General features: G+C 43.4%; 1 protein-coding gene across 1 annotated transcript in view; it reads left to right on the top strand.

Annotated features, from left to right (window-relative positions):
- The window catches only part of LOC311313419 (calcium-binding protein 8-like), a gene marked incomplete at both ends in the record, with an annotated part of 107,718 nt that overhangs the window by 35,221 nt on the left and 51,637 nt on the right, over positions 1-20,860 (top strand). Inside the window, 2 exons of the mRNA XM_084443544.1 lie at positions 5,264-5,407; positions 15,442-15,554. Coding sequence (XP_084299670.1) covers positions 5,264-5,407; positions 15,442-15,554 — 257 coding nt within the window. The remainder of the gene's footprint in view (positions 1-5,263; positions 5,408-15,441; positions 15,555-20,860) is intronic.

The raw sequence follows: 20,860 nt of genomic DNA, 5'->3' as shown, positions 1-20,860 counted from the left end.
ATCCACAAGCCTTGGATGTGCCAATGTTTCTGCTTGTTCGGTGTGCGTGAGAATGTTCTTGTATACACGTCTGGCTTTGTGTGTCTGAGTGTGTTTTTGATTGTACCTGCATGTGTACCTCTATGTGTGTGTGTGTGTGTGTGTGTGTGTGTGTGTGTGTGTGTGTGTGTGTGTGTGTGTGTTTATGCATGTTTGTGTGTGTATGTGTGTGTTTGTATGTGTGTGTGTGTGTTTGTGTGTGTGTGTGCGCACAGGGTCTCATCAAGTGCCAGCCCTCCTAACGCATGGATGGCCTCGGGTCTACAACTATTGTCAGAAACCCAACCTGAAACCCGAACCTGCCTTAATTTCATGGTTAAAGTAATACTGTGCTGGAGTTACCTATGAAACTAAATGTATACTGTAGAGCATGATTGTCCCCTACCCGATGAAATCAGGCGCTTGCCACATTTTGCTTTGTACATAAAAATTATGCTTGGTGTCTCAGTAAAAGTATAGTCTATTCAGGAGCCCGACTACTTTCTCAATCCACCGAGTTCAGAGCTTGAGGCGCATGTTTTCAAAATTCATAGTGCACAGGGAGTGTTGACAGTTGCCTGTATTTGTTTGCACCACTAGATACAGTAGAGACATTTGTACAGGTGAGTCAATATTTTTCACTCAGTCCTAAGGGATCAATGGTATTCAAGTTTGATCCATCACCTCTCTGACCTTGGATATTGGACCAGTTTTTGTTTGTCTCCAAACATTCAACCTTCTATTATTAAATTCTCTAACCCATGTATTCTAAAATGTAGTGATAATACAAGGTCTCTATCCCCCTTGTTAATGTGCTATATGTTTTGTTCTAAAGGTTAGGATTCTCATAGGTTAGTTTTGGGGTTAGGTGCATTGTGGCTACAATTATCATTTGTTATAGTCATTGTTTTATTCACAACATAGATCAGAGGACTCTTATTTAGGTAGTTCGATCGTGTTTAGATCAGAGATACAGTAGACTATGGCTAGCTCATATGTTTTCCAACCGTGACGTTAAGTTAATCATGCTGTTAGGTGAGGAGTCTGGGGGGTTTTGTAACAGGCAGGGGCATTATTACATGCTTTTAATCAAGAATTGATCGATGTCACCATGGGCCACGTATAGGGTTGGGTATCATTTCAATTTTATCGATTCCGATTCCAATTCTCCTTATCGAATCCCCTTCTTATCAAATCTCAGTTCCAATATTTTTGGGAGAGAAAAAAGAACAACTATTTCAAGAAAAAAAATGTAATACCTTTATTGGCAGTATAATCGGTCAACTGTCAAGACAGGAAGGTTTCCTTTTCCCAAAATTTATTTAAAAAAAATATCACATCACACTTCACACTTATAAGGAATGATATCACACTTATAAGGAATGATCAACTAAAACAATTACAACCAAAACTATTTCAATGAATATTAATAATAATAATCTGTCAGGAACCGGAGGTGGAGGAGGGGATCTCTCTGAACTCTGAACTAAGAAAAATATTTGAAAACATCTGTTATAGACCTAGCCTGTCCCTTTTAAGGAGGGGATTTTGTGGGTATCCTGGGCATAGCCTAGGTAGTGACGCTACTCAGCTCACCGGTGTTTTTGAGGATGGTGGCACGCAAATGTCACCAAGAAGAAGAAGCTGCATTTTCGAGTCAGAGAAAAAGTGACAGACAGTTCAAATAATTATAGCTACAGCTCATGAGTTCCATGCCTGTGAACAATTTGTGGAGGATAATAAAGCTGTGTTCAAGAAAACGCCACCTTTGCCCCCGGCATTTCCCTCAATGGAGTTATCAGTCACGTTAGCTAGTTACCAGCAACGAGCCAGGGCAGTGCTCCTAGCTACGGCTTGGATCTAGCAAGCTGAAAGGTAACACATCATTCATTTACCTTGCGAATATCAGGTCACCTCAATTCATTGGTGTTTTGTAGGCTAACTTTGCCTACCTGAGCGCCTTGGGACTAGCAGTGTGGCGTTACTGCTGCTGCTAGCTGATCTATCTGGGGCATGTTGGCTGGGAGAGGAAGACCTCAACACATCAAACAGTGCATTCTTTGATATTCACCCCGTGTTATGCGAGTAAATGCTTCGCCAGGGTTGGATGTGCTTCCTCCCTTGCAAGAGATAAGTTTACTGCAGGTTTGCATTTTGCTGTATCCGTATCTTTTTTTGTATAGCTCAGCCACACTTTGGAGCGTTTACTGCGGTCAGCCATGGTGGTGTCTCCTCTTGGGCCTGGTTCATAGTCGACGCAAGCTACGCTGACGCGGCTGTGAACGCGGCTCTACGCAAGTGGTTCACTCGCGCGGGGTTCGCTGCCTTGCGTCAGCGCCCCTATTGAAATAGCACTTGCGCACGCGTAAAGTTACAAATTTCTGCACGACACACATTGCTATGCAAGGATGCGTCAACGTCACCTTGCGTAGCTCACTATGAATGGGCCCTTATTTGCTCGACTACTGCGCGTAACAAAAGGCGTAACGTTAGTTTAGCGCAGGAACCGAAACGCGGATTTGAAATGCACGTCTTATTGAATCCACGGTTCTTGGAAATTTAGAACCGGCTCCAAATTGAAACCGGTTCCCGATACCCAATCCTAGCCACATATGTACAGTACACTGTAAAAAAAAAAATAATAATAATAATTTTAAAGTAGCTTTCAAAAGGGCACTTGCCTGGTCCAGAGGGCAAAGGGCAGGTGCTCAAGCGCCACCTAATGTCTATCTGTGCACATCCCTGCCCACAGCTATAGCTATAGCATATAACTTATAAGCAAGTGGGCATTTGTGCTGTGTAATGGTGGGCATGATTCACGCTTCGTGGAGTTCGCACATGCGCATGCTTGCACACATATAGGCTGTGTTCTGGGACCTTCTGATTTATAAATTAAGCACTGGGGTGCAGTAGAGGTCTTATGAGTCTGTACACCACACTGTTGGGGAAGTTACTAAAAATTACACACAAAAACAAAAAAGTGAAAGTAATAATAGGCTTTATATAGAAAAAATATTTAAAAAATTTGCTTTGAGTCTGGCCCCCACCGTGTCTGCTGAGAAAAATTCTGGCCCTTGGACAAACGTAGTTGATGACCCCTGCTATATTGCTTAATGAGATTTGTGTACAATTCACCAGCATCGCAGTAAATGTCCTGTAAATTCATGTCAAAGTCCACAAATTGGATGTGGTCTTGGTTTAAACGTGGTCTCCTTTCTGGTGTACTTAAAGACTGCTGGACTCTCACCATGAGGCTTTTCAGTTAAACTGTGTATATTTGTATATCTATCTGTACCTATCTGTATATCTAAGCCTACCCTCTTTCAAATTAGTCAGTGCTCAGCGATCTTCTCAAGCATAATGTACAATCATAGTGTTCTTTAAAAATGTGACATTGCACCTCAATTTAAAAACACCTCCGGCTTGCCCCCCCCCCCTCTCTCTCTCTCTCTCCTATCATAAGCCTCTCCTTAGACATACTTATACTAACCATAAGTATAAATATGCATTCATAAAAGCACAGAGAGCCTGGCAATGTTAAAGGAGTAGTAAAGGGAAAAATCATGTTAGCCCTGTTTTAAGGTTACCTATGATCATATACAATGGTTCAGATCAAAAAGTTGACAAAACTAGCACTTTTGAGAAAGTTGATAATTGCTCTACCACCGTTTAGGTCATACAATGGATGTGGGTGGGCACCGTGAAAAACCATTCAAAAACATGTTAAGCTCTCGATTTCAAAGACAAGAAGCTCACTGAGGGGGTAATTGGTGTCCATTGGTGTTCTGACATCAAATTTGCCGCAAAGTATGAATCCTGTAGGGTTTTATTTATCATTTTATGAAATCCATTGACTTGTATTGACGCGACCGTTGTAGATGTGTAGATCAATCCGCAGAGGGGATTCAGGAAGCGGAACTACTTACGGTAGCTATTGTTATTGTTTATGTTGTTAGGCTACCTACAGTAGTTTGCGGAAGTTTACACACGTATGTGCTGCGACTAACTAGTTCTATGCTAAATATTTTTTAAAAAGCCTTTCCAGATTAACTAGAATCTTTATGGCGAATTATATGTCAGAACGCCAATTAACACCTCGTGAGTTTCTTGTCTTTGAAATTGAGAGTTTAACATGTTTTTGAATGATTTTCACGGTGCCCACCCACATCCATTGTATGACCAAAACGGTGGTAGAGCAATTATCAGACTTTCTCAAAAGTGCTGGTTTTGTCAACTTTTTGATCTGATCGTATGTGATCATAAGTAACCTTAAAACAGGGCTAAACATGATTTTTCCCTTTACTACTCCTTTAAGACTGTTGAACATTGAACCAGTGAAGTAGTTTGTGGCTGGCACACACACACACACACACACACACACACACAGGAGTGACAGGACAGGATACCTTTATCCATCACCACAGAAATAATGAGCTTACTTGGACTGCTGCTCATCATAGTTACTTGTCACATTGCTATCAGGATGTATGCTGACCGATAAAGGTATATTGGAAATATCTACCATTCTAGATAATATCTCTCCCTCACACTCTCTCTCATACTTATCTCTCCACCTCTCTCTCCCTCTGCCTTTCTCTCCCTCTCCCTATCTCTATTGGACTGTTTAGAGGAAAGGAGCAGAATGAGAGAGGAGGATGAATGAGAGAACGAGGCAGCGAAGGGAGGGAGGGATGCGGGCCATAACAGCAGGTGGAGAAAAAGAGTGAGGGATTGATGTTGTTAACTGGAGGCAGTGGAGTGAAACCAATCACATAAAGCACAGCCAGAAGCTGGGTCAGACAGAGACGAAGAGGAGAGAGAGAGACAGACAGGAGTGTATAACGGTGAAGATGGATAATAGGAATAGTGTTGGGTGAGGTGAACAGAATGAGTTTAAAAGTACAATAAGATGAATGGAGAGATGGAGAGAGGTACAGAATGATGAAGGTGTATTCAGAAAATGTAGCCAGAGACAGTGTGAAGCGTGCCAGAGAGATATGAACATAGACAGCTGAGATGGAAAGAGGGATGGACATAGTTTTTTTGAGCCAAGATTGTTTGTGTGTGTGTGTGTGTCTATTTGTTTGTGTGTGTGTGTGTGTGTGTGTGTGTGTGTGTGTGTGTGTGTGTGTGTGTGTGTGTGTGTTTGAGAGAGAGCGAGAGAGAGAGAGAAAGAGAAAGAGTAAAAAGACCTCTGAATGTTTCCTGATGCTGAGTTTGAGTGTGTGCCTGTTTGTCTTGGCAGAGATCCGGGAAGCGTTCAGGGTTCTGGATCGCGATGGCAACGGGTTCATATCAAAGCAGGAGCTGGGCATGGCCATGCGCTCTCTGGGGTACATGCCCAGCGAAGTGGAGCTGGCCATAATCATGCAGAGACTAGACATGGATGGTGAGTCACTTAAACACTGCATACACACGCACGCGCGCGCGCACACACACGTCACAGACACACGTGTCATTATGAGGTCACACAGTTGTTTCTGCTCCAAGGTCAGTCCCTGCTATGCCTGGTCAGAGAAGCTACTGAAAACCACACGTCTCTACCTCACCTCTGACTTTTCTCTACACTCGCCTCTTCTTTTGGCACACTCATGTGCAAACACAGACATAATCATGTAAGCACATACATGATGAGACATGCACACAGAAGCTTGGCTTATCCCTTGGGATGTACCATTATGTATGATACATGAACCTGGATGTCTATTCTATATCATACTTTACTTGTGCATTTACATACAATAAGCAATTTTATGCACAAACACTCATTCATATTCATGCATAAACACTCATTCATATTTACGTATTCATGACTTCCGCTTAACCCATTAGCTTTAATAGGCGTGGATGGTTCTGCCATACAAACATGCATCAAGCCCTGGATCATAAAAACACTGCAGGAATTTATATGCACATATTTTCACAACCACACTGTTGAGGTCACATACAGTACGTGGCACGCACACATACACACGCACACACACACCACACACACACACGCACACACACACACACACATGTCATTACCTGGTCACACAGTTGTTTCTCCTCCAAAGCCTATCCCTGCTGTGTCTGGCCAGGGAAAACCTCAAAACACAGCGCTCTACCCTACCTTCAGTATGACCTCTGACTTCTTGTTTTGTTCTTAGAGTGTGCGCTGTCAGCAGCACACCTGCTGAGCCACGAAAATGAGATTATAGCCAGACTAAGCTAGTTCTAGAGCCAGGCTTTCCACATTGCTTACCTTAAAGTAAAGACAACGATCTGGCAAAATAAAGAAAAGTGTAATAATAGAGCTGGATGATGCATAATGCTTTCAGTATACTCAAGGCTCCCCATAACTGGCCGCTTTACTTTCTTCCCCACTACAGTCTCTAATCAAGAAAATTAACGATTGATTGCACTGTGAGGACCCTCATTTATATAATGAAATAAATGGAGATGAATGAACAGAGATAAGATGGCCAGCTTGCTGTTATTATGTTTCTCTCACACTGGAGATGTTTTCAAAACACAATTTGTGTTTCAAAGCAATTTGTGCAATCATCAACTTATTTCAATGTGCATAGATGCAACACAAAAGATCAAAAGGACAAAAGCATCAAAGACAAGCAGTATGATGAACGGCAATGAGAGTTTCAATCATATCTTTGCCAGGCGAGCAGCTGTGCGAATTGGAAACATGTTGTATGTACTGTACGCAGTCGTCAATTCCAAATGGCAGCAGCACAATCCAGCTGGGCTGCAAATTTGTCTTTGTTTGAGAACAGCACGTCAACAGTTCCCTTTCTTACTCAGTATAGACTGGCTAAAACATACCTCATATTGCATGTTTTTAGCCCCTATATTACTCTAATGCATATCTCAAAAGGTGTTATCCATCCATATCCATCCATATTGAAAAGCAATGAATTACCAATATAAATGCAGTGCAATTGTATGTATTTCTGTATTGCAATACAGAAATACATTTAAGTTGGGAATTTAACTGTTAGTTGTTAGGGTTAGATATTCAGTTCTGAGGGGTGAAAATTAAGGTTAGTGTTAGGTATGGAACTTAGTCGTTAGGGGCAGACCCGTTTCCAGAATGAAATGCCAGGGGGGGCATTCAATATGTTAGGGGGGGCACACACAAATTGTTTGGGAGCTTTTAAGCCTGTTTTAAGTCGTTTTTCAGCCAGATTTAGAGGGATATCTCATTTCTCATTGTTATTCTAAGTTCTCACCGACACCTACCTCTGTGTGTTTTTGACATAAGTCTATATCTATCTATCTATCTATCTATCTATCTATCTATCTATCTATCTATCTATCTATCTATCTATCTATCTATCTATCTATCCATCTATCTATCTATCTATCTATCTATCTATCTACCTTACCATTACCATATCTTTGGAATGTCTCCTCACTGCTCTGAATTCATTAAAACTGTCAAAATAAGTTGATTGCTGTTATATGGATAATATGCAAAAACATTTTTGTAAAAATACACTAAATGTATCAAGTCCATCATAAGTGATTCAAAGTGCATGAAAAAGGGCATCCCTGCAAACAAATAAACAAGTTTTCCCCAAAAGAAAATTGCATCTTATGAAACTAGCATCTTCAGCCTTATTTGACGAGTCACAACCAGCCAACTCTCCTCTCCAGATAGGTAGGGTGACCTGAGAGCCTAAACCCTGGGTGGATAATTGTCTTGGTAAAGTTAAAACACGTTAAAAATGATTGTAATTACTAAAATGTTTTTCAATCAAGACAACTAAGCCCTGGCGTCTGGTGGGTCCTAGAACCGGGTAAGTCAGGACCAGCGTAGCACGCGCGCAGCGCACACAATTTTGTGGGGGATGCGCTTTCAAAGCATGCCCTGATGGGAGGTTTCACTGCACCAGAAGGCCGCTGAGCACAGTGGCATTTTTATATGTAAAAAACATACAGAAACAACCAAGCTTTTAGGGACACACTAAATAAACTACAGAGCCATTATATCACAACAATGGCCAAGCACCACGAAGAGGAATGACAGAACAATAAAATACACCCCCTTAGGGCACAGCACTCAATAGCCTACTCCCTCACTAATCAGTCTTTAGGCTACTACTACTAGCCTACTAGGCCTTAGCCCACCGCTCCAGGAAGCAAAGTTAACGCTCTAGAGTGCCGATTAAATCTAGGCAAAGCAAAACGCACAGCCATAACAACTGGTAATTAATCACAAAAGACCTACCTTATATCGTAACCCAAACTCGTTTAATCAACTTCATTTTGGAATCAACTTTCAACAAATACTCAAGATCTCCGTTTTCAATGTTCATTGATGCTGCCAGTAGTTAGATAGCTAAAGTGGGTAACGTGATTGACCAATAGGTGATGTGAATGACGGGACAGTCATGCCAAGTTGTTGCATCATTTTACCTGGCCTACAATGTTAAGTGAATAACGAGCTAGTAAGACCGGTGTCAACGGACCGTAACGTGGACTGTATTTTCATGAGGACTGTAGGGGGCAAAGGAGCACTACCAAAACGTTAAACACGGATGAAAATGAAGCGATATGGCAGAATACAAGACGCATTTAAGTCGAAAACAGTCTGAAAATCGAACAAATCAAGTTTTATTTGGATTTGTATGGGTAAGCCAAGCTTACCCTGGCTTATAGGAGCAATAGCCACTACTTCTGAATCTTCTGACATCCATTAATAATTAATCCCATTTATGCAAGTTTTTGCACTAGTAGGCTATGGCGTTAACGTTACCAAAAATGGCCGCACGGCACGGAATGAATGACCTGCCCTACTCAGACCAATTGCAATAAACTGTTTAGAAATGCATTCCTTTCATTAACCCATCCAAATAGTAAAAAAGTGTAATAGGTATGTTTAATAAATAATTGGCTGGTTTTTGGACCATTTACTGGGTGCTGGGAGGACACTGGCATAATCAGTTTGTGATGGATGCAGTCTTATGGCTTGGGTCTGCAAATAGAATTTGGCTGTAATATTCTGCTTAACAAATTTCTGTGCTATAGTATAAATCCATAATATACTGTACAGTACAGTAGTTCCGATGTCATGTGCTTCAGTAGAGCGGACCGTACCACCTGTGTAGACCCTGACCACCATTACAAATACACTACACCTTACTCAACAACACTGACACAACCCTTACTACACACTGTTCCCAGAACCTTGACTTCTTCACCCTGTCAAACACTGTCACTCCATCTGTCCATCCATTATGACATCTTAGGGTCTTTGCACAGCCACAACTGTCTGGGACTGGTGTGAGTGGGTGAATGAGTGAGTGGGTGAATGAATGAGTGAGTGTATTGTGTGCATGTGTGTGAGTTAGATAGTGAGTGCGTTGCCCTAACACCTCATTTTGCACATGGGGTAGGGTCGTCCCAATCCTCAAGGGTGTCAAGTGTAGGGGTAAGGGCGAGGGCTACATAGCCCTCGAAACTGAGATTTTTCAGACCCACACTTCAAACCAAGGGCAAGCAACAAAAGAGCACCACACATTTCCGAAATAATACTGTTGTAGTATTTGGCCTTAAAATCCGTATGGCCAGGATAAAATGCAAAGAGAGGGAGCATGAAGAGCAGCGTACAGGCACCATCCCTGGTGAGACGCAGGATGAGCCCGGCCGGGAATCACCCCACAGAGTCCAAAACCTCCATGCCTTACAGCCCCACACTCTACCCAGCATCACAGAAAAAGAAGATTACTGTAGATGGCCCCCAGCAAACAAACAGATCGAGTAGTGGCAGTTTGACGAGGACGTCTGCAACATCACACAGACCATATCTAAGGGTGAGGCTGACAACCGGATACAGAGCATGACATTCATCATCATTAGCTATTCTGCAGAGTGGTTTGGCTATGAAGAAAGGAGAAACCTGGAGCCTCCTACACTAAGAACCGTTGAGCCGCCCAGATACAACAACTGTGGCATGAGCGTCAAGCGCTGAAAAGAGAACACAAGAGTGCAAGGGAGGATCAGAAAGAACCTCTCGCTGAACTAAAGAACATCTTGTGGAAGAAGCTCATGACTCTACGTAGAGCTGAGGGCCACAGGAGAAGGAGAAAGGAGAGCTAGAAAACGAACAGCCTTCCTATCCAGCCCCTTCGGCTTTGTCAAGAAGCTACTAGGGGACAAGCGCAGCAGCCACCTCTCATGCTCCCCAGAGAAGGTCAACCAGTTCCTCAAAAACACCCCGAGTGATCCACAGAGAGATCAGGTGCTTGGTCCCCAGAAGGCTCTAATTGACCCACCACCCCCCAAGGTCGACTTCAACCTAAGAGAACCCAGCCTAAAGGAGGTCCAGGAGGTGATGAAAGGAGCAAGATCAGCCTCAGCTCCAGGACCCAGTTGTGTGCCATACATTACGAGAGATGTCCAGGACTCCTCAGGCATCTGTGGAAAATCTTGAGACTGATCTGGTGAAGAGGGAGAGTCGCCAATCAGTGGAGGTGTGCAGAAGGAGTATGGATTCCTAAGGAGGAAAACTCAAAGAACATCGAACAGTTCTGTAGCATCTCGCTGCTCAGCATGGAAGGCAAGATCTTCTTTAGCATTGTGTCTCGATGTCTGACAGAGTTCATCCTCCAGAACGATTACATTGACACATCAGTGCAGAAAGGCGAGGTTCCTGGAATACCCTGCTGCTTGGAACATACAGGTGTCGTCACTCAGCTCATCCGAGAAGCCCGGGAGGCAAAGGAAGATATGGCTGTGCTGTGGTTGGACCTGACCAATGCCTACGGGTCCATACCACATGGCTTAGTCGAAATCGCCCTGTAAAAACACCATGTGCCCAGTAACATCAGAAACCGTATCGTGGATTACTACAATGACTTCAGGATGAGAGTAACATCTGGGTCCAAAACATCCAGCTGGCATCGGCTAGAAAAGGGAATCATAGCAGGCTGCGCCATTTCTGTTAGCCTTTTTGCCATGCTGGTATATGAGATCCCAATGACAACAATAGAGTTAGTGGAGAGGAGGATCAGCAAATACCTCCGCAAGTGGCTTGGCCTTCCATGCAGCCTGAGCAGTGCGGCATGGTCTACTAGAAGAGTTCATGGTGTCACGGACAAGGGAGGCACTCCTATATACAGACTTGAGGGACCCCAAGGTGTCAGCAGCAAGAATTGAGGTCAGGATGGGCAGGAAGTGGAAAGCATTCGAGGCACTTGAGGTGGCAGAGACTCGGCTGAGGCAGAGGGAGCTTGTGGGGAATGTGGCAAGAGGCCGTGCTGGTCTAGGCTACTTCCCCAGGGCGCAGATTCGCAAAGCCATGGACAAAGAGAGGCGGCATCTTCTCCAGGAGGAGTTTCGAGCAGGCATGGAAGAAGAAAGAGCAAGCAAGATGGTGGGAAGTCGGAATCTGCAGAGCAGCGAAGGGTCACCTGGAACAACATCCTGCGAGCAGAGTCCGTTTTCTGATCCAGGCTGTGTACGATGGCCTAACAAGCCCTGCAAATCTCCACGTCTGGGGCAAGATCGAAACCCCATCTTGTGCTTTGTGCTCTGGAAGAGGATCCCTTGAGCACATCCTCAGTAGCTGGCCAAAGGTGCTTGCAGACGGACGCATGGGCGATTTTATAGGGGGTGCAGGGGGCAAGTGCCCCCCCTGATTGGCCAGCCCAACTCTGCTCAAATTCTTAAAAAAAAAAAAAAAACTTTTTTTTTCATCCATCCATCTTCATCCGCTTATCCAGGGTCGGGTCGCGGAGGCAGCAGCTCCAGCAGGGGGCCCCAGACATCCCTTTCCCTAGCAGCATCAACCAGCTCTGCCTGGGGAATCTTTAGCCACTCACAGGCCAGTGCGGAGATGTAGTCCCGCCACCTAGTCCTGGGTCTACCCCGCGGCCTCCTCCCAGCCGGACACGGCATTGTTTGTAAATAGATGGGACGGGACGGCAGAACTGTTTGTTTTTTTTCTCACGTCAAAATGTTGCCCCCCCTACTCTCAGAGGGTAGAATCGCCTATGGACGGTCGCTACCGCTGGCGGCATGATTAGGTGCTGAAACGCACCTCACAGCCAAGTTACTGGCCTCCTCGCCCCAGCACCCGACTGGCAGCTGAAAGTTGATCTTGACATGCAGCTGCGCTTTCCAAAGCACATCGTCTCAACAACACTGAGTTCAGACATGGTAATTTTTTCCAATTCCCCAAACAGATGATCATGGTGGAACTCACTGTACCCTGGGAGGAACACATGGATGAAGCTCAAGCGCGGAAATGTGCCAATTACCAGGAGTTGATAGAGGAGTGCAGGAGGCAGGGCTGGATCACCCGATGTGAGCCTATCAAGGTGGGATGTTGGGGCTTTGCAGGCTGGTCACTCTGCAGAGTCTTGACCAAGCAACGGATAGTGGGCCTGGCTAAGAAGAGGGCTGTCAAATCAACCATTGATGCCACAGAGAGAGCCACTTGGTGGCTCTGGCTGAAGAGGGAGGCTCAGTGGTCAACTGCTGCTGGGATGCAAGCCGGGGACCGCACCTGGGTGAGGGTGTACGATGTTTGAACAGACCAGAAACACCCAATGATCCCAGGATACATCACTGATGATGCATCCCAGCGCAGCCACAGGAAGTATTCAACAAGTTGTTGTGTTACGGAATATCATTATAACATTTTTTTAGGTTGTAATGTACTTGTTTACCTTCAAATCTGTGGTCAATTTATCAAGAAAGAGCGAATTTGAAAATCTGCTTTTTTAGGTGGTAATGTACTTGTTTAACTTCAAATCTGTGGTCAATTTATCAAGAAAGAGCCAATTTGAAAATCGGCTTGGTTTTCATAGCTACAGTAGCTAGCCATCAAGAGGACTGAGCAGTCAACACTCATGGTACACCACCGACAAACGCCTTATCTCGGAAACACTGCCACTGACTCTAATGTCTATGTCATGGTCTGTTCTGGGTAGGCTAATTAGGCAGACAAGGCAAAAAAATTAGGCAGAGCAATTAACTAAAATTAGCATCGGTCTCAGAGCGAAAAAAAAAAAAAAAAAAAGCACAAATGTAGCCTAATAATTTCTTCACAAAAACTATAATCATCGTTTTTGACTCCATTGAAAACCATATTTTTGTTTAATATTGTTTCAATTATAGACCTATTCTTTATGACAAACATGGCCTAATGAAAAATCGCTATGGCATGCTATGTCTTATACAACGGTATAGATCCGGTACATTGTCTCTATTGGTCAGTTTGCATTCCAGCCGTGGCGATAACCACGATAATCCCATGCTAAAATGGAATGTGCGCACATCTTTTAATATCAATCCACCTCTTATTAGTAGCTGTGGCAGTGTTCAGATCAATGTTTACAAAGATGTGCTGTAGCATTGTTGGTGCCTGGCAACGTTCCCTTTTTCAGCGGAAGTATCCGCAAATGATTAACAAATAGTTCCATTAAAAATACATTTTAAAGTTCGTATTGTCTTTCTTTTTGAAATATTGACGGATAAATGTGGCAACCGTTGTATCAAAGCATTATGGAACTCGAAACCGTGAGATGTCACTCCGCTGCACGTCGTGCCTAACCACTCCCGCTAGCCGTGGCAATATCCGTGACATCCCACTGCTTCTCGTTCCATAATGCTTTATGAGATATGGACCTCATTCCTGAACATTTTCTTAAGTGTCTTCTTAAATGTATTCTTACAAACTTCGTAAGACCAACCCAAAGAAAGATCCCGCCGGATTCATGACCGCATGGAAATGTGTTCTTAAACTGCCAAAGTATTCTCAGCTGCGCTCCCCTTTTTAAGTTGAATGCTCGTTCTCGTACACCTGAATTTGCATACATAAACGCCCCGCCAGCTCCTTACTACAGGGTCGTGTGCACACAGAATCCCTAGACAGCTTGGAAAAAGTTGAGACGTTCCCAATTGACCTGATTGATGTTCAAGGTCACGTGCAAATTTGAAGCTTTATTCGTCACATGCAACATACCAGTAAAATGAGCAGTGAGATGTTTTTCCGCTGGCTCTTATAATGTGCACACTAAGCTTAAGCAAGGTGAAAAAAAACAATACAAAATAACAGTAGAAAACAAGACGGTATATGGACTTTTAATACAAAATGCAAAATATATAGCCTACATGAAAGGGTTGGGATGTGCTGAGAGCAGATGATTAAAGTGTAAAGTTTAGTTAAAAGCATGAGTAGGCTACTTTTGGATCCTGATATGCCCTATCTATATTATGTAGGCCCATATGATATATTTTAGTTATGGATATTCATATGTTTCTGTACAGAATGTAGATGTGTCCATTCTGATGACTATAGAACATAAGGTGCTGTTGTGCTGAGTCTGAGTATAGCGACTGAGTTTAGTGCTTATTTATTCATTCACCGCCATTTGCAGTGTTTGCATAGTGCGTTTATTTATTTTAGGACACCACTATGCCTTGTACAATCATGACTATAAAGAAGACGTTTCTTCTTAACTTTTTCTTAATTCAGCAATGAGGACCATTGTTTTAGGGCTGATTATGGCATAATTTCCTTGTCGCATTTCCCTCCCTTTGATAGTATATGAGTGACACTCGAAATGCAACTAAACAAAGTTGCTGCACTTGTTACTGCTCTGTGTAGACTGTAGACTAGGGGACCTACTATTGACGTATCGGTCTTGACGGGGTGTCCCAATTCATAGGGGAAGATTTCAACCCACTAGAGCTTGCCACTTTGTTTCGAGGGGCAAGGGGTAGGGGTAAAAATGTGAAATGGGATTCAGCCTAATGCTGAAGAGAAGACTTTGCCAGAGGGGGGGGGGGTAAGGGGGATGAACAGAGTGAGGGTACGAATGGTGGAGGAAGAGATGGAGGTGAGGAATACAAGTTGGTGGATAGAAAGAAAAGGTGAGAGAGTAGGGGAGAGAGGAGCTGTGAAAGAATCAGAGGTTAAATGAAAGAGATCAAGGGATCTTTATGTGAGAGGCTCAACTGTGCAGGGTTGATATTGCAATGTTATGTCCTCACTCCACACGGACTCTGATGGGAGACCAGGTGCGCCGATGCTTTGTAATGACTCATCTCGACCGAGCAATGTGACACCCAGAATGCTTTGCGGAAGCACAAACATATGGTGGCAGTGCAAAAAAAAAATGTTTATTTCAGTTCATTTACACAAAACCGATTATGAAAGTTCCGGTTGATTGAGCAAAAGCCTGTTGAACTGTAATGATGATATTGCCTCAGTTTGATTCATTATTATGCTGTCCTTTGCTCACAAGTGTACCATTGGTAATTACTGTTCTGCTGTGGATCCCTGGGGACTAATTATCTCTCTTATCATAAATCCATTCAGCTACAGTTCCGGATCACTGCATACTCTGACATCACGTTGTCTAACCAATTATCACGAATCAGACATTTAATGTGTCCTCGTCTTTTATTTTTTAGGAGATGGGCAGGTAGATTTTGATGAGTTTATGACGATCCTCGGTCCCAAACTCCTCTCATCTGAGACAAGAGAGGGCTTCCTGGGAAACACGATAGACAGCATATTCTGGCAGGTAAGGGACTTTTTTGGTACATAATTTCTTTGGGCGGCTGTCTAATTTGGACACCCATGCAGGAGGTTACAGCTGTGCAAGTGAATAAATGACTACAATATGTCTCCATTTGGAGTCCCTGATGTTCAAATGTCGAGAGGAGAGGGAAATTAAAGTGGGTGAGTGAGTGAGTGAGTGAGTGAGTGAGTGAGTGAGTGAGTGAGTGAGTGAGTGAGTGAGTGAGTGAGTGAGTGAGTGAGTGAGTGTGTGTGTGTGTGTGTGAGTGTGAATGAGATAGTGAGTGAGTGAGTGAGTCAGTCAGTCAGTCAGTGAGTGTGAGAAAGTCTGCCTTCCACTAGTGCCCTGTTTTTTAGCAGCTTGTGTTTTTCTTACCTTATTAGTTGTTTTGTATTATTTGTAGATGGTGTATGTATTGTTTGTTTAAGTACTTGCTGCTCTATCTGCGCTTTTATTTCTCGCTGTGAAGCACCTTGAGAGGTCTTGTGATGTGAAAGTGTGCTATATAAATAAAATGTATTATTATTATTATTATTATTTATTTTAGAAAGAAAGGCAGAGGGACATAAATGCAGACTTGGCAAGGCCTGCTCCTTGATGCAATCATCACTGTGACCCGGGCCGTTTTCCAAGGTGCCAGCTCTTAGTTTACACTGAGAGGACATGCTCTCTGATAGTACGTGTGCAAGCTCAGTGTACTCCGTGCCAGCCCTGTTTGGCTCAGGCCAGCCGGTATGACCTCAGCTTGCTCAAGAGACACATGGAGGGCAGACGATTGGCTGGACGGAGGAGAAAAACAACAACATTACTCTCAAATCCATCTGATGATCTGTTATCTTTTAAAAATTGTATCTCTGGATGGAAGAGTTGCTTTCTACATTCATATCATATTGTTGAATACATGAATACCCAGAAGCATTGGAGAAAACGTAGCAAGCTAATGTAATCTTATTTGTGAGCTTCTGTTTGCTATTCACCAGAAATGATACCAGCGATATACCGCTGCTCCTCTTTTTGAAGTCAGAGTTACAGATTATTTGTATTTATTATAACCGCACCCCATGGCGACAGGTCCCACCAGCTATCCAACCCACCTACTTACAGGTCCAGCTATGTTGTCTCGGGGATGATAACAGTTCTCGGACCTCGTTTCTCCCCCATAGTGGTTGTTCTCTTCTATCTATCTATTTATCTATCCATCCATCCATCCATTTATTGATGAGTCTATTTATCTATTTGTGCACTAGTGTTAGTAAATGAGGGATAGTTGCAACTTTGGAATAACATCCCAAAAGGTTTATAACTCATGAACATGGTATTATCAAATATATTAACTATATATTAACTGACCTTTTACAAATGAGTTGATAATAATGATCAATTTACTAATATAAAACAGTGTTGGGCTTGCTACTCAAAAAATTTAATATATTAGGCAGTGTGTCCACCGACGAGTTGTATGTAGCTGAACAGCGGCAAGCTTACAACTGCTTACAGTGCATAAGAGCTGGAGTTAAGAGCTGGCTAGGGTACCGATGTTTTACACCTACGTTAGCAACGAGTGTTATGTTTTTGCAGACTGCAGATTAATTAGCCAAGTTCGATAGCTGGCAAATGTTAGCTGGTGCTAATGTTAGCTGTCTCTGCAGTTTTGCCAAAAATTGACTATCCTAGTCATCAGAACATCACCTTTATCAGCCTGCGCTCTAGCCCAAAAAGTTAAACTTTTTTTAAACTGAAAAAGAGCCTAGAGCTCATGGCGCTATAGCGCTAAAAAGCACTTGGAACACAGCTCTCGTCTCTATAGCGCCCAAGAGCTCATTACCCATTGTAAACAACAAGAAAACAGCGCCAGCTCTAAAATACAGCTTGTCGGTGGACACACACCCTTACTTATTACTCGTTACTCTTTTGAAAAGTAATATTGTTACTTTACTTATTACTCCCGGCCAAAAGTGAAAGTGAAAACATAAAACAAACAAATCAAGCAACAATTAGGCAAAAATCGGACGCAAAACTAGCAATAGCCAATCGCCTACAGCTGTGTCAAACTCAGCTGCTTAAACAGGTGAAGCACATTAATTTACTTCGTGAAATTCTCTGATGACCCCGCCGTTTTGGGCTTATAATAGTTTGGGATCAGGACACATCACTTTCCCACTCCGAAAGCTTTTCTGTTAAGATAGGATTTACAGTATTAATTAACAATGGTTATGGTTAGCCATATAGCTTGTGACAGGCTGTTGACACATGCGACATCCCTGAACAGCCCTGAAAATGACTGAAGGGCATTCCAAACGAGCGTTATTTTGACACTCTATGCCCTTAATGCTGTGTTCACACCGGGCGCGGGGAGAAAATGCGCGCCGCCCAGTTCGCCCAATCTCGCCGCGGGATCAATGGGTCGCCGCGCGAATCCGCCGCAGAAAGTTTAAAAAACTGAACTTTTGCGAATGTCGCCGCCCGTGCCGCCCGCCGCCCAGTTCGCGCAAATTGTATTGACTTTCTATGTAAACTCGCCGCGCCGCAGGAAAAATTTGCGCCCGGTGTGAACACAGCATAACAGTGCTCACTACGAAGGAAAGACACTCCGTAGGGTGTAGGGCTTAGGGATGAGCCCTTCGGTTTGAAATACAGCCACTGGAACCGCTGGAATTAAATATTATTATCAAGTATAATATTCTATTTTTATCAAGTTTGGCGCTCGTAGCTCGAAAGACTTCTGTTGACGTCAGTCAAATGCGACTAGGCAACTTGTCAAGTCTGTTAGCATAACAGGCTTAGAAGACATGCAACCGCTTGACTGTAAATTGCACATGGATGGCAGTCAAATCAAACAAGCTTGACATTTATTTGGAAACAGCAAGCGTCGTAACAAAGTAATATATAGACGTGTATACAACGTTGCAGCCAGGTACGACTACAACGTTACTTCCTGTCCACGTTGCCACAACGGCACCAAAACGTGCTAAATATACATAGAAATCATCACGGAAATCACAACGTTGTGTGCACATTGCAGGCACGTTGGACCTGCACGTTGCAGCAACTTGTGTGCAGATACCGCGTTTGCGTTGCATGCACGTTTAACTTCACGTTGAGTGGACCATACAAAAGTCTAAATTGCACGTTGCTGCAATATTGCTGCAACCTGATTGTGTTAGTAGGGTACCACCACTCGCCCGCAACGAACCTGGACTGCTGTTGCAACACCCCTCCTCCTCCCCCTGTTACCTGTTCATATTAAAAATTAATTTAACTGGATGGATGTGTTTCATAGCCAGTATGCTAATAGATGTGGGGGAGGGGGTTGCTAATAAATTTAGCAAGTTCCAGGTTTTTTTGGCAGATTGATAGAGGCCAGACCTGATTTCGACCATGACCAGGCCAGACCTGACTATATGATCGGAATGTAGGCTACTGCATTTACTGTGCAACATCAACTGTCAAAACGAATTACCAACAAACTGATTAGGCTATGCCAGGTACTGGCCAGTTATTTTTCCGCACATAGAATAGCCTACAGCAACTCCATCAATGTGGGCCTCCCCTCTGAAAACACACCCGCGCCCCCCAACCCCCCAAATGTGTCCATTATGCAAGGCAGCGTTAGCTAGCCCATAACATTAGACAGCTAAGTTAGCTCGGTGGCACCAGCTGCTAGTTAACGTTATGACGTTTTCGCACAATACATTTATGCCTGCGGGGGAGGCTCTCTCTGCACTATCCAAAAATTTAGTATACATCTATCCCATTATTTATTTCGATCTTCTGACCTTTAAAATCACCTTTCATTCATAAAAACCATAGACATTTCAAACATAAAAAACATGTTTTTCCTTCTTTTTTTTTCTAACCATCCCTCTGTGCCTCCCCTGAATTTCTTTGGGGCCCCCCAGGGGTGGCCCGCCTCACAGTTTGGGAATGCTTGGCCTACAGAAATGAACTATTATTATACAACTACAGTAGCCTAATTAGCCTACATTTGATTGTTGCGTTACCATAAAACTTCAATTAAAAGCTGAGTCCCAAATAGACGCCTGTCCCTTTTACTCGCCGGGTTTGGCTACACGTTTTGATAAAAGCCGGTCTCAATTAGAAAGGCAGGTCTACATTACTTGCACACAGGGAGAGTTGGTTGAAGTCAGAGAAGAGGAGAACGATGAGGAGGAAGAGTTCAACAACGAACTGGTAGTTGAGGACGATGATGAGGAATATGGTGATGAGTAGGCTAGGACATCATAGCGTATAGCCTACATTATTATCTGCTTCGCCTACTGTGTTCAGTTCAATTATTTGTTAGGTAGGCTATCGTTAATGGGAGTATAACCGGTAGCCTACAGTATTCAGCAATGTGCCGTTGTTGCTTAAGACGCTATAACATAACCAGCCTAATGCTTTACGAGTGTTGTCTATCATATTAACTTTTTTTCAGGCAGCTGGTTTGTTAACATCTTTTTCAGACGAAATAAATACCGGTAGGCTTGAAATAACCTTTTTCGGCTTTCATCCTTTAGGCCGGTATTTGGTAGGCTCTAGGCATGGATGTATTAATAGAACTGGATACAGCCACTCCATTCACTGACCGCTATCAACAATGAAGCCCTATTGAACCGCGCCATCTTGGCAAATTTGTAGTCATTTGACTATTTCCGGTGACTTTTGTACTTGCGCAGTTGTGCTTTTCTGGCCTTCCGGTGACTTTTGTACTTGTGCAGTTGAGTTTTTCTGTCCGACGCACGTCCACGAAAAAGTTCACCTTTATGTGAAATGTAGACGCACGTTCCCGGCTCTCTCGGCTCTCCCCGCTTTTATTTAGCAATGAAAACCGGCTTGCATATTAACCTGTTTTTGTCAAATATATCCATTGGAGAAATAATTTTTTCATCCAGGTATCTTAGTTTTAACAGGTTAAATATAACTGAACATGTTTTGTTTGCTAGTAGATGGTATTCATTCCGTTCGCGATAACGTTATTGCAGCCAGGCTAAATTCCTCCAGGGAGCCAGTGACCAGCGAGTTGAAGAGCTTCACTCCCGGCCAGCAGGAGCTTTGGCCGCTGCTACCGCATCTCGGATAACCCGCTGAGTTCGTGGCTGCTATTTCACATTCGCCCTTGATCAATCGAATCTTATCTCCGTATAAATACACATTAAGCCTATATCGCCTTATTCACCACAAAATATGTTTCAATCTGAGGTTATTTTCATAGATAGATTTTGCCTCATTTTTGATAATTTACTGCCATGCAGGCCGTCTGCGCTGTCCCCAGCACCACCTTAACAGAGGAAGTTTGAAATGTCTAAATA

The sequence above is a fragment of the Borostomias antarcticus genome, assembly GCF_949987555.1.
Source record: "Borostomias antarcticus genome assembly, chromosome: 1".
Classification (NCBI taxonomy): domain Eukaryota; kingdom Metazoa; phylum Chordata; class Actinopteri; order Stomiiformes; family Stomiidae; genus Borostomias; species Borostomias antarcticus.
Note: the sequence above shows the minus strand (reverse complement) of the source record. Positions and strands in the feature narration are given on the sequence as shown.